This window comes from Copadichromis virginalis, linkage group LG5 (assembly GCF_057382275.1).
Source record: "Copadichromis virginalis isolate Kocher_CV1m ecotype Utaka linkage group LG5, C_Virginalis_male_GT1.1, whole genome shotgun sequence".
In the NCBI taxonomy this organism is placed as follows: domain Eukaryota; kingdom Metazoa; phylum Chordata; class Actinopteri; order Cichliformes; family Cichlidae; genus Copadichromis; species Copadichromis virginalis.
In genome coordinates this window covers 39,486,856-39,501,680 of record NC_140622.1, presented here as the reverse complement: position 1 = coordinate 39,501,680, position 14,825 = coordinate 39,486,856, and the positions used below count along the sequence as shown (strand labels likewise).

The following is a 14,825-nucleotide window of genomic DNA, read 5'->3' as shown; positions in this document are numbered from 1 at the left end:
TGGACCTGGCAGCAGTTCCCTCTTCATCATCACAGCTTCCATTACTGACAAGCAACAAGTTATTAAAAGTTTCATGTATCACATGTGCTGGATTCTGCGTTTAGTAAGAAGAAACTGTTCTGATTACAAACTCTGATCATCAACCGTGACTGACTGTGTCGACCGCCTTATGCTCAAACACGGCGTTCTTTATGGAATAGCTGCGGTTAGCTCAGCAATAAAACACCCAGCTCTCACTGCCAGTACCTACAAGAAGTAGTAAAAATTAGACTCTCCAGCTGCACCACCTTCAAGCATCCACCAGGAGCTCCAAGCAGGTCAAGTACTCGGAGCTGATTTTCATGTGTACAATTATATGTGACACTCAGGACCTCCAGTATAACCTGTAGGAAAACCCCAGCTCACATGCACCTAACCAGGGTGATACAAGCACGCCCTCCCCCACCCTTTCACTCCAGAGAGTTCCTGAACCCAAGCCTTGAGGCGAGCCCAGGCTCCCTCCCAATCAGAGAGGTGATATTCGTATACCAAAAACCAGTTTTAGCCACCGGGGATCAGTCCACCACCCTGCATCTGGCCATTATAAATACAGCTCTGATATCAGGATTCATCATAATAATGAGCAGATAAAGGGCAGAGCCTCAATTTGTATCCAGTGGGGATAAAAACATGAATGTGTTTCAATGTGAACTGTGATGTTTAAACACTTTTAAAGCAGTTTAGCATGTTTTAAAACCTTATCCACATCCATATCCACATTATCCACTGAGTCATCATTTACCCAACTTTATTTTTCATTAATACAATGTTGGTATAAATAACATATCAGCCTTAAAACCAGAGGAAACAGAAGAGCAGAGAATAAAAAATACAGATGAAAGTATCTGCTGTCTGTTATCAACAACATTTAATACAAGCTGAGAACAGCAACAGAGACGCAAACACAGTGACAGAGAATCCAGAAGCAAATACAGAAACGATCACACCGACTCCATCGCAGGACTCGAACAGCTGATCTGAAACACATTACAGAAGCCTGCTGTTACAAAGATATACGTTTGTAAACACACTAATTACAACCTTTAGCTATCAAATCAGTAGGGGTGCAACGATACACAAAATTCACGGTTCGGTTCGATATTTTTTCGATACAAAAAAATGTTCATGCCTTTTTAATTTGTCATTTATTAAAATTATAAATATATATTTTAACTCAAAAGTACAGTTTTTAAATTTAACCCTAACCCTTGTGCGTGTTTTTTATTTTGACAGCGAATGCGCACCTGCGGACCACTTATGTGCAGCCCTGGTTATTTAGCTCGTCATATTGCAGCCACAGAAATTCTTTTGTCCATGAAACCATAAAGCTGCACTTTCTTTTTGCCTTATAGTCTGATTTGTCATAACTTCTCCGTTTTGTGGTAAGCTTTTCTTTGGCTGTCACTTCTTCACCCTGACCTGTCTTATTTGGCTCAGCAGAACTAAAATATATATCCTGCTACTTTTACACACGGACTCACATAAGCTCAGCGATTCTCTGCGCGATCAACCTCTCACATGTTTAAGCTGCGGGAGATTTCACTTGTCATGTTTGCGTAGTAAGCTAACGATTAATAAGACGATGTCAGAGGAATTGGTGCACAAATTATCATCACTCACAGATCAGTGCTGTCATTGCAAAGTGAAAGCAAAAAAAAAAGCGCAAATTCAAACACGATTTCAATATGTCACATATTGACAGTGGCTCACCGATGCCAATGACATAATTACCCAGCTACATTTCTGAAAGAATGCAAAAGCATTGACATATATTTTTCCTTCCTACAATAGCTCGACGGGCAGGGCAGAGATAGATTTTGGTAGCCCGACTGAAAAGATCGCTAGCCCCGGGATGTCGGGCTAGCAATATTGCGAGCCCTGTATCTGATTGAGGAATCACTCATCTTTGGAAAAGAGAGTTTATTACAGAGAAATGTCTCTTTCCAAAATAAAAGCTATACTATCCGCTTCTTCTGGGCTATATTCTCAGCAGCATAAGGAGAATCATGTGCTAACAGCTGTCTAAATGACTCGGCTAAAGTTAGTAGCATGCTTGTTGTTTTTGTCTTTGCACTAGGATGATGTCGGTGTAAATGTGCAGTCATATTCGTTGTGTTCCCACTAGTGCTTTCAGGTTAATCTCGTTGAAATGACCTTAACGCCACAACACGGCAAATCTCCGTTAACGAGCTACCGCCGATCGCCCCGTGCATGGGGCTAGACGGCCAACACGTTAACGAGCTAACTGCGCTAACACGCTAGCTCCCACCCATGTAATTGAGCATTGCATGGCACATCCAACATACTGTTTTACTTTAGTCCATGACTCGCTTACCTTCAGGGTCATACGCCACATGAAAACCAAAATAATTCCAAACGCCAGATCTGAATGACGTTCAATTTGCCTGTTGCAAGAAGAGCTTAACTTCTGTCTCGCTAGCTTGCCCTGCGCTCTTCCTTCTGATGATGCTGTCTGTGTTGAGCGCTCAGTGAATCTGCGTTCGACTACTCCGCCTAGGCTGCACTGTCGAGCCTAGGCGGAGTAGTCGAGCGCAGATTCACTGAGCGCTCAACACAGACAGCATCGTCAGAAGGAAAGTTGATAAAATAAATTACAAATGTTGTATTGTTCATACATATGCGTACCGAACCGAAAGCACTGTATCGAACGGTTCAATATCGATACGAATATCGTTGCACCCCTACAAATCAGAGTCTGTGGCCTCACCTGGAACGTGGATCTCTTCTTCAGTCACATGGCCGATCTCCTCCTGTGTGGCCAGGCAGTGGAAGATGTTGGTGTTTGTCCTGGTCACCGTGGTGAGGAGGGTGATGTCATAGCGGCCGTCTCTGTGTGACACCTGTGGCTGCTCAGCAGGAAGGATGTTCCCATGGCTGTCCCTCCACTCCACTCTAGGCTTCGGAGACGCACCTCTGACCTCACACCTCAGCTGCACCCTGTACTCCGTGATGTTCAGGATCCCAACAAACGGCTTCAGAGCTGCACCTGTGAACACAGCATGAAGCTACAGCACAAGGAGGGTGATGTTTCAGCATTCAGGTGAATTTTAAGGTGGTTTCTGGTTTAGTGACCTCCCAGTGGCATTAGCCTTCAGCTCACACTGAGGTGGTTTGGCACAGTGTTGAGTGATGGTAATGAGAATGTCACAGACTGAAAAGGATGAAGAGTCCACTCAGAGACCAGCTGCTGTGTTTGAGCTTGCTGTGACGAGCCGACGTGCCTGAACTCCTTCTGCTGTCATCACGATAACAAACAGCAGCACTGGAAGATAAGCTGTCACTCTCCTCCCTCTGCAGAGTAGAAGGCTGTTAAACTGAAGTGTGCTGAGCATGACCTGCAACATCTTCATTGACCTGCGATTTGTCCAATGATTTCTTCTGTGTTTAATACCAGAAGACCAATTCTTAGTGATATCTAGTAGAAAGAAATGTCTTTGTTGAGTTTTCACACCAACATCGTGGTGATTTGAGAACTGAATTTGTTTGAAGCAGTAATTACGTCTCCTTCATTGTTGTTTAGTTGATATTTCAGTTTCTCTTCATCCCTGTGACAGGACAGCTCGGACCGCAGTGAGGAAACACTCAACACTTGTATCTTTAAATCTAGTTGTTGTTTACCTCATCACTGACAGTTCTGAACCATCTAAAGATGAGTGGGGAAAACGAATCCACACCAACATTAAAGGGATAATTCACCATTTTTGGATACATCTCGCTGCTGTGTTAAATCAGTAGAAGAGCTTTACTGTCTCAGCATTAGTGTTCTTACCGTTTTCATGTCCTGTTGTTACTGCAGTCACAGTCAGAGGAAAGAGACACAAAAATAAAAGCTGCAGAGTTTTTGTCTTAAAAACAGAAGAAAACATGACGCGGAGCAAAAACTTTCCTCTGTGCTGCGTCGATCACGCTACTGACGCTCTGCAGCGGATACTCTGGTCGAGTAAGTTTAGGAAACAAGCCTCAGTCACGAGTGGGAGGAGCGTGTGTGTGTGTGTGTGTGTGTGTGTGTGTGTGTGTGTGTGTGTGTGTGTGTGTGTGTTAGTTCTGTTAAGATTTGGATAAAAAAACATCAACATGTTCAACAATCCAGGTAAATAAATTAATGAGTGCATAACGACATAAATGCAAACTGATGAATGAGAACTTCAGCGCTCACACTTACAGGCATAAAGTGTTTAATATTAAACGTCAGTAAGAAGAAAACAGACATGTTTCAGCGCCGGTCCTTCCTCAGAGTGTCATGAAACATGTGAACACACGTCCTGGCTCCAGCTCTCGCTGTAAGAACCACAGATTACAGATTAAAGCCTTCGAGGTCTGAACTCGTTTCTCTCCTGTTGACTCTGAGCTGTTTCAGTCTTCCTGACCTGGAAGCTACAGCGTGAACGACACCATGAACCTGTATTAGGAGGAACGATCTGTGGCTTTCAGTGTTATGAAGGAGGTTCCCTTTTCACTGGTGCACATCACCAACATACACTGAAGCCCTAACCTGGGGCAGGCTGGACGAGATCCAGAGATTATAGAGATCACAACAGCTTACTGTGAAATCCTAGAAGGAGGGTCCAAAGACTTTCCTGAAGAGCATCAATTTAAAAAAAAAAGAATATTTTCAGACCTGCTTTTCTCCTGTTAGCTGAAATTCTGTCTTCAGGCTAAACTGTATCACCAACACAGCAGCTCTTTTCCAGTTTTACTGACCAAAGCACTCACAGCTCACACTCTGCTGCTTTTAACTTGTAATATAAATAACAGGAAAACCTTCATTTATCCCATATTTAGGAAATTTGTTTATTTTTTTATCTCTTCATATTTTTCTGAAGTCATAGTTTTACTTGCTGTGTAAAATCAGTCGCTCTGCTATCAGTAGACCTGTCCATGTCTGTGATTGGTCAGAGATTGTCAGTGACACTTCTTAACACACTTCTCTTTGATAAGTATTCAAATGTGACAGCAGAAACAGAGACTCATCAGTCCAGGCAACATTGTTGCAGCTTTCTATTGTCCAGTTTTGGTGAGTGTGTGTGTGCAGTCTCAGTTTCCTGTTCTTAGCTGACAGAGTGGCACTTAGTCTGGTCTTCTGCTGCTGTGGCCCAGCTTCTTCAAGTTCTTAGATGCTCTTCTGCACACTTTGGTTGTAACAATAGGTTATTTTACTTCTTGTTGCCTTCCTAGCAGAGAAAGTTGCATAAATATTTTTTCTTCCTTATTCCGATGCTAGCTGTGAAATTCAGCAGGTTGTCTTGACCATGCACATGCTTGACTGCATTGAGTTGTATGTAGTGTGATTGGTTGAAATTTGCATTAACACATAGTTGAGGAGGTGTACCTAATAAAGTGGCCAGCAAGTGCACACTTTGTGTGAGGTTCAACAAGATTTTTTTAAAATTCAAAACTGTTCAGTAAAAATGTAAAAACTGTAATTTTGCCTGCCTCCAGGTTTGACGCTATAATACTTTAAAAAAATAAACAGCTGTCTGTGCAGTGAGTTGAAAGTGAATGATTCATCTATAGCAGGAGTGTGGAGTAAGTACCACAGGATGGCGCACTTTAACTGTGTATGGTAAGGTCATGGATCGTAGTGATTCAGACAAAAAACGAGATGGCAAATGGACTGATTCTTCTATGGGACTTTTCTACTCTCAAACACAACACAAGCACTGTCTTCTATGCTGCTAAGTGCCTACTAACTACCATTTACACCCTGATGGATGCCAGCTGATGCATCGGAGAGCAACTTGGGTTCATATCTTGCTCATATATCTGGCGTGCAGACTGGGGGGAACCACCAACCTGCTCTACGTCCTGAGCCACAGCCGCCCCAGCAGTGAAAGTTCCTCCAGCGTTTACTGTTATCTCAACTGTCGGTCACGAAACGGACTCACACTAATTTGTGGTAAAACAACAAACAAACTACTAATTAAACTGAACTTATTAAAGATGGGCAGCTACTCTAAACCAAAACTAGCCTCAAAGTTACATCAGTTTCAGAAAAAACATTTATTTTCTCTCACAAACAAAATAAAAGAAATTATTGGCCTGTCTGGAGGCCTTACACCACTTAAAGATGTCTTTCTTTTCCTTGAGTTTAAACTCCAAATTCAGTGAAGATGTCTTTACAGCTGATCAAACTGCTGGGAGTATTGTGCCAAAGATGGTTCATTTTATTTCTTAACCAGCTCCACATCAGCCTGATTTTGTCATTTTTAAAATGTAAAAATAATACTGTTACTTTTTTAAATCTTTCTATTAAATTCGTGTCATCCTTTTCCTGTCTGTCCTTTTGTTTCTGCGATGTTCCACATTTGATGTTGACGTTATTTTTGTTGTTACCCAGCAGTTTGTAATAAAGGTCGTTCAGTGTGACGGGAGATTAAATTTAACATCCATCACTTTTTCTGTTTCTCTCTGTGATGATGGCAGATTAACAACAGTTAAAATGTTCCTCTAAGGATTTCCTCACTTTGCTGTACAACGCGCTGTTTGTTTGTTTTTACTTTTGCTGCTTCACACAGCATCACAGCTCAGTGCTCCATCTACAGGTGCATCCACAAGAAGCTGAAGGTGGAGAGCAAACAGATGTAATGATGGACAGTTTGAAGATAATATGGTTTCACTAATAAACATTACTTCTGCACAAAACAAATGTACAACACAGAGCAATTATTTAGAAAAGTATCTTTATTGAAAAAGGTGCAAAGATCCACATTCTATTTTTGAAAATATACAAGAAATGTGGTTTAGAAAAAAAACATTTTAAAAAATAAACTTGTCACAATCATATATGAGCAACTGTTTATGCACAAATTCATTTTTCAGTAAAATGACAAAAACTGTCATTATGAATTCTTTTACATGTTAATATGATGCTGTTATGATAGTTTTCAAACACTGATCAAAAAGATAAAAAATAGAATAAAATTTGAGAATGAAATCAAGGTTTAGGCTACGTCCACACGTACCCGGGTATTTTTGAAAACGCAGATTTTTCTATGCGTTTGCACCTTTCGTCCACACGTAAACGGCGTTTTCGGTCACTGAAAACGAAGATTTCTAAAAACGCCTGTCAGGGTGGATATTTTCGAAAACTCCGTTTTTGCGTTTACGTGTGGCCGAGGAAAACGGAGAAAACGCAGCGTCAAAGGTGCGCGCATTTTTTGACGTCACACTGTGCGCCACGTTATTGTTTCGGTGAAATGAATTTCTACAATACTGTTAATTGTCCTCTCTGCAGTGTTTAAATGCTTACATACACACACAGTTACTGTCCCTCCACACATACGACTCTGTTCTGCTTCTGTGCCCCAGCTTTGTTTACTATTTCCCACCGAGGCTTCTAAACTTCTGTTGGCCAACATTTCTACATGGTTAGGAATCTAGCGCCACCTGCTGCTTTGACATGTTCTTAGCAGCATTTTCCTTCATTTCTGCCTTTATGTGTGGACGGGATTATTTTTTAAAACGAAAACGGAAAATCTCCGTTTTCAAAAATACCCGTGTACGTGTGGACGCAGCCTTATACACTTGAAAAACAAACTGACATATTTCCAAGCAGAAAACACTTTCATTCTGAAAAGTCATAGAAGCCGACTGGCTGAACAGCGCCTTTAAAAATATTTACTGTACAACAATTATTTACATGGCGTAATTTACATGACAGACACACACAATGTTATGAGCAGAAGCACAAGAAAAAGTGAATAGGTCAATACAAGTGCAATGTAAACAAAACCCACAAACATTCTTACATTTAAACAGTACGACTCTATAAAAATACCATGTAATTACCGTATTTTTGGGACCATAAGGAGAACTGGATTATAAGACGTATTAAGCGAAACAAAAACAGTCAGATACATCAAACTTCACTCAACTCATTAACAGGCCAATCACATCCCTTTTGCTGTGATTGTGTTTGGCCTGTTCAGCACTTTGAATTCCAACAGCTACTTTTTCACTGCAACTTTTGTAATGTTCAGCCAGAGAACAACAATCAGTATCCTGTCAAAGTAAGGAATAAAAATCATAGACTTAATATAAAGCCTCACAAATATCTTCAAACTCTAGGAGGCTGTGTTACGACCCGGCTCAAAAGTCGCAACATAAAAAAGGAGATGAATACCAGAGTGTTAGTCAGAAGAGGTTTTATCTTAAAATGGCATAGCAGGTTGGCTAAAATAGCTGGTACCACCAAGGCAAAGACTAGTGAGCTCTTCGGGAAGCTTGCCTCAGGTATGCTTTTATCCACACCTGACTAGGTGTGGCCAACTAGCACCAGCTGACCACACTGAGCAGATCAGAGGCTGCAGAGGGACGTAACACCTCCCTTAAAAGGGTTCCTCTAGGACCCCTAAATTTATTAAAACCCCTCTGAAGCCTTCAGGTCCTTGACCCACAAACCTGGAATAAAAGTAAAAGCTAACAGAAGCACAGTGTTCACATTAACACAAAACCAAAAGTGGCAACAAATAACCACAACCAAGTGATCTGTTGTCTCTACCACACAAATGGTCACATACAAGTGGCCTCACAAGTTACTTTAATCCAATTCAGTAAAGCAAGCATACTAGTGACCAACCACAAAATGGAGAGCTATGGCCACACAATGATCACATCAAGGGTGGCTCAGCATCCGGCCAACACCACTCACAAGTGATCCAACCACAGTAGCCATATTCCCCACAACACTAAAGGTCACAGCACAAAACACTCACCACACGAGGATCTCATTAGCATCCATCAACACACATTATGCCAACTTAAAAACGACCCATCCGCCTCAGCTACAGACCATCATTAACAAATTGTCTCAAACCTCTTGCCGAGTTTGGTGCCACTTGTTTACTATGTGCAACTCCCAGCCTGAAATGCTACAAAAACAATAAAACTTTACCGGTCTAGTCTTCAGTGGTGTACCGGGCTCGAGGCAACTTTAAACGCAAATTCAAGGGTCCCACCGAACCCTCAAGCGTACCCCCATCCAGGATAACCACCAAACACAATAAACTAAAACAACAAGCAAAACAACAAACAAGTGCTTCCAGCTGAATGCTTGGAACGGATGCGAGGGAATGCACAAAGCACCACATACAAACACCGGGACATGAACACACGGTAAATATATATGCATAAATGCTGACAATGACAAAGACTTATAATAATAATGGATTGCATTATGCCCTCAAAGTGCTTTATAATTCCACTATTCATTCACTCTCACATTCACACACTGGTGAAGGCAAACCACAGTTGTAGCCACAGCTGCCCTGGGGCACACTCAGAAAAATAAAGGTGCCAACTGGAACCAAAAGTGGTTCTTTAGACTGATGCCATAGAAGAACCTTTTTTGGTGCCACAAAGAACCTTTCAAACAATGGTTCTTTGAAGAACCATTTCTTTCAGTGGTTCATTGCAGAACCATTAAAGGTGCCCCAAAGAACCATCAAGAAATGGTTCTTTGGGGCACCTTTAATGGTTTCTTAGTTGTTCTCTCTCTGATACTGTCAGGAATCTGGGTGTCTTATTTGACAGCTCCTTTTCACTTGACAAACAAGTGTCTGCTGTTGTCAGATCTAGTTTTTACCAGCTTCGTCTTATCTCTAAGGCTAGGCGCTACATCCCGCATAAAGATCTCGAAAAGCTCATCCACGCCTTTGTAACGTCGAGGCTAGACTACTGTAATTCACTTTATTGTGGTCTCCACTCTTCCCTTTTACAGAGATTACAGACAGTTCAGAATGCTGCAGCTCGCATTCTAACTAAAACCAGCAAGTTTGCCCACATTACTCCTGTCCTTGCCGATCTGCACTGGTTGCCTGTCAAATATCGTATTCAATTTAAAATTTTGTTGTTTACTTTTAAAACTACTAACAACACTGCACCCAGCTACCTTAAGGACCTTTTAAACCCTTATGCTCCTGCTAGGGCTTTAAGGTCATCGTCACAGTTACTGCTGGCTCAGCCCAGATCTCGACTTAAGACTAGAGGTGATCGATCGTTTGCTCTTGTCGCACCTGTGCTGTGGAACAATCTCCCGATTGGCATCCGGGCATCTGATTCTATTCATTCTTTTAAATCACAGCTTAAAACATATCTTTTTAAACTTGCCTTCTCCACCTTTTAATTGCTGGTTTGTTTGTTTGTTTGTTTGGTTCCTGTGACCTATTGACCTCTTGTATTAATTCCCTCCTATCTTTCTATTGGTGTCTTTTATTATGGTGGTACAGCTTTTATCTTGCTATTACCCATGTGCTGTAGTCATTCTTATTGGTAGCTTTTATCTATGAACATAACTCGTTATTTTTATTTATCCGTTATCAATGTTTGAACCTTTTATTGTTTTATGTAAAGCACTTTGGTATGCCCAAGGCTTTTAAATGTGCTCTATAAATAAAGATTGTTGTTGTTGTTTTTCAAAGAACCTTTTTAAAAATGGTTCTTCAAATGGTTCTTTAAAAGAACCATTTTAAAGAACCTTTTTTGAGTGGTTCTTTAAAAAACCATTTTAAATCTTTCAAAATAAAATGTATCATAAATTGAATTTGAGTAGGGTAAAATAAATACGAGCACAGCATAGACATATATTAATGGTTTATTGTCATTTTGTAGTTACCAAAAGACAAAAAGGCATTTTAACCCTCAGCACAACATCACTACTAATACATGTCATATATTAGTGTTTTAAACAGTAATAATTAAATATATTTGCTATACTATAAATAAATATATATAAATACTATAGCTACAGATAACACAACAAATAATACATGTATTGTTTAATTAATAAAACATCAGAAAGTGATAAAACACATTAGAAATAGCAATAGCTTCATAACAGACCAATAAATCAACACATTTTCATCAGCAGATGTTTGCATGTTCAATAAAAATATTTCAACAAGTTTATGATTAAAATGATCAATGAACTTCAGCCTTACGTTATGTAATGTCCGTTTCATGTTGTACTCATGGTCCTTTGTTAGTTCAGTTTAGGATAATGTCTCTGACGTATGTTTCATATCAAATATATGTCATATCAAAACAAGCCCACACCTGCAGTTGTTTCAGTTTTTCACTGGTGTTTCCTGTCAGCTGGTCAACCTCACGCAGGCAGACATCCATATCAGCCAACCAAACGACAAGCTCCTCCCTTTGTGCTTCAAATCCCTCCCACTCTGAGACAAGGAGCTGAAAGAGAGAGAAAAGAGTCAATTATAAAGAAGAGAGAAAAGTGAAACCCTCCTCAGAAGGTCTGACTCACATACCTGCAGTTGACCTGTGATGGACTCCAGTTTGGCGTTCACGTCATCCCTCGTCGATGCCAACAGCCGAGTCTGCAGGGTGCCCTGGAAGAGCTGAGTTAATGTTCGACTCCTCCTGGTCAGGCTCTCCAGCTGGATGAGCCGAGGTCTCCCCTCTCGCCGCTGCCTCTGAACACAGAAACACAAATTGCATCTGAAGCAGGAGGTGCAGATTTTTTTTGCTGTTCTTTTCTAAATCCAGGCTTGATCACGTGGAGGTATTTGGAAAACTTTTTTGGCCAGTGGACGACTGTTGTCTTGCAGAAAGTCAAATCAAACATATGCGATACACAATCAATTCACAAGAACACATTATAAAAAATAAGTCCAGTTCTTGCCTGATTTCAAATGAATTCTGCATCAAAACAGGGTGACAGAAGTAAAACGAGTGCACAAAGCCTCACTTTGTACAAGCCTGCTATTACAGTTCTCCTCTATGCAGACGACTTTCCTGTTTTCAAGGCACAACTTGGATCTGCTGTACGAATCTTATGGATACACACTAAATGAAACAATAGTGTGCATGACTCCAGATTCTGATCCCTCATCCTAATATGGTCCCAACATAGCAACAGCAATAATGCAAATGTTGAGGCTTCAAAATACAAAGTCCATAAACCAATGGCTGACATGGGTTTTATCATAAGGGTGATAAATATACAGATTTCAGTCTGTCTTAGAGATTTGATGTTCATTTACCTGCAGATGCACTATACGTGCCCATGGTTTTTCACAACATTTTGCACATCACTATTTAATACAGGAAGTAGGTGAACTAAAACAAGTCATCGTTCTTTGTGAGAGGACCATATTAATGAAACAAACCTCAATGACATCATAGGGATCCCTAAAGATGCTCCTGCTGCTTCTCTTCCTCCTCATCCTAAGCTTCCTTCTCCTTGTCCTCGCCTTCCATCCAATTGTAATTCAACCTAATTGTGTTTCTCCCCGTCCTCTTCCTCATTTTGTTGGAGCTGTGAACACAATTAATGTGAATCTGGATTCATTTGTGCAAACAAGAAAAATCTACAGCTTTTTGGTCAGAGGTGGTCTTGTGATTTAAGCTGGGTAGAGTAGATTTATGTGTTGATGCTACCTGCTTCAGCTCTGGCTGCTGAGTGATATTTACACCCTGGCTGGATTACAAACTTTAACCATGGGCCCGTTCTTCGTACGTCGCTCACTACATCCAAGATCAAATGACACATCCAAGACCAAACCATCGCGCTAACCGTGAGCTCGCTAATCCGGTTCCCCGAACACACCTGCTGTTGACGATTAGTACAGCTGGACGCAGTAATGTGACATCACTGGGTGTCGTAAAAGGGGCTACGCATCGATAGTAGAAACATTGATCGGCAACCCTCTGATTGGTCGGCGAAAATGTCGAAGGAGCGCGTTCGGTATTTTTCGGCAGCAGAGCAAGAACTCTTGAGTGAGGGATTTCAGGAGTTTCAGAGTTTAATTAAAACGCAAGGGAACACTGCAAAGGCTGCAAAAGCAAGGAGAGAGGGCTGGCAGAAAGTTGCTGACAAATCAAACTCGTAAGTAATTTAATAATAACAATAATAATAGATTGGATTTATATAGCGCTTTTCAAGGCACCCAAAGCGCATGACAATACCACTATTCAGTCACTTTATTATTTATTTATAGATTTATTATATTACACTATATTATCCAATATTATATTACATTATATTATATTGTTATATTATATCCCCTTTCACATTAGAGCCACAACAGGGCCCACTAGAACATGGGAATAAGTAAAAGTGGAATATAAGAATATTCTACAGAATGGTAATATTTATCACTTATATTGCTTTTCGTCTCTTGGAAAGAGACCCTGAAATAATCTGTTTGTTTGTTCATAACAGCAACCAAGAAAATGGCAGAGCAAAAAAAAGACAGGTGGTGGTCCTGCACCCCCTCGTCAACAAGTTGGTTAAGTGAATAATACCCTCACGGGAATATCGATATCTCTCAATGAGCACACTGTCGCGCTGAGCTAAAGGATCCTGTCTATCCCGCAATATACGCTGAATTCTGAGGACTCTCCTTATCAATCTTGCACCTTCCTCAATGGGTGGCTCCGTATATGGACAGGACATGGCTGCGACAGACTTCCCAAATCCACCTTCGCTTTTATAGCCGTGGTCTCTCATCTTGATTACACGAAGTAATTTACAATTACTACTCTGAAATATGAATTACATCTGTAATAATCACATACATGTAATAGAATGTTAATAGTACATTTCCCTTTTTTAGGAAATGACCTGTATGTATCTGTGTGACATCAATAAAAGGATCAAGTGCTGCATTATCTTTGGTTACAGTGATGTTATTTATTTATGGTGAAACAGTGGAAAAATATCGCTGTTGCTTTCGTATAAATGAAGCGGACATACCTGCGTGGCCGCGATCTAATCCTGTTTACATAAAGTAAACCTGCTCCCGAGCAGGTTTACGCTTACGGCTCTGTTGCTATGACAGCAAGTCCCGGATGAGCTTCGGGGAACCGAACGATCCAAGATCACGCGAAATCGTCAACAATCTAATCCAGCTAACTTACTTAGCGAGGTACGAAGAACGGGCCCCATGTGCTGAACTTTGGCCCAGCGTTGATACCTCTTGTTAGTATAACGACCTCTTCTTAGCTTGTATGTATGATGTATGATGGTGGATAAATGAAATATACAAAAAAATTAACTATATTACAAAATAACATCTATCTTGGAAACATCAAATGACTGGAGCATAACTTGTCAACTAGTCCGAAACTAAGTTATGCAGGAACAGTCAAAGACACACCTTCTCATGTCACATTTCTATTCATTTCTATATAATTAGATTAGACAATAAAGAGTTATCTAATCTAATTATTCATTCAAAACACTTATTTTATACAGCTCATACAGAATTCAAAGTACAGGTTCATGTGAGTATTTAATGTACGGCTCAGATCTACAGAATATCAGAGTTTCTAGAGCAGACACAGAGCTCACGCCACAACAGGCTTCAGGTGCCATTTTACTAACTTTAACAATATATTAAATTTTAATTTCGGTCTAGCTGACATTAGGTTATGTACGCAGCACGCAATTGAACCACATATTTTAGAAGCCAAAGGTTCAAATTAGCTGGGAGCACCTTCACTTAATTATAACAGTGGTTTTGTTAGGAAAACAGTTGGATACTAAATTGCGCTGACGTCAACGGCTAACGTATCTAGCTAATCGCTACTGTTAGCACAACATCAACAGCAAGCTACAATGACGAGTAACAAAAACAAAACAGTAATAAGGTTTTAATGAAAATGTTTTACCTTTTCTAACAGTCCCAGAATCCACAGCTTCAAAGTCCAGCAGGTACTGAAGACTGTTATCCGCCTCGCTGTCACCGTCCGTAAGTTTTTTTTCCCGAAAGGTCAAGGCCCGCCGCTCGCACACTCTGTCTGCG

At 40.6% G+C, this 14,825-nt stretch overlaps 2 protein-coding genes across 4 annotated transcripts; both read right to left on the bottom strand.

Moving 5' to 3' along the window:
* Window positions 1–770: 770 nt before the first annotated feature.
* On the bottom strand, window positions 771–4,017 carry LOC146710372 (uncharacterized). 3 transcript variants are annotated; one of them, XM_085457778.1, is made up of 3 exons: window positions 3,830–4,017; window positions 2,768–3,046; window positions 771–1,016 (listed from the first exon to the last, which is right to left on the bottom strand). In XM_085457778.1, the coding sequence occupies exons 1-3, from the start codon at window positions 3,924–3,926 to the stop codon at window positions 898–900; spliced, it is 495 nt and encodes a 164-aa protein (XP_085313904.1). In that variant the 5' UTR covers window positions 3,927–4,017; the 3' UTR covers window positions 771–897. The 3 variants fall into 3 exon arrangements, with proteins under 3 accessions (XP_085313904.1, XP_085313906.1, XP_085313907.1); XM_085457780.1 differs by having other exon boundaries at window positions 2,768–3,065; window positions 3,830–3,897; XM_085457781.1 differs by lacking the exon at window positions 3,830–4,017 and adding an exon at window positions 3,133–3,596.
* Window positions 4,018–10,633: 6,616 nt separating this feature from the next.
* On the bottom strand, window positions 10,634–14,825 carry LOC146710371 (uncharacterized). Its single transcript, XM_085457782.1, has 4 exons — window positions 14,692–14,825; window positions 12,186–12,334; window positions 11,325–11,489; window positions 10,634–11,247 (listed from the first exon to the last, which is right to left on the bottom strand). The coding sequence occupies exons 2-4, from the start codon at window positions 12,240–12,242 to the stop codon at window positions 11,080–11,082; spliced, it is 390 nt and encodes a 129-aa protein (XP_085313908.1). The 5' UTR covers window positions 12,243–12,334; window positions 14,692–14,825; the 3' UTR covers window positions 10,634–11,079.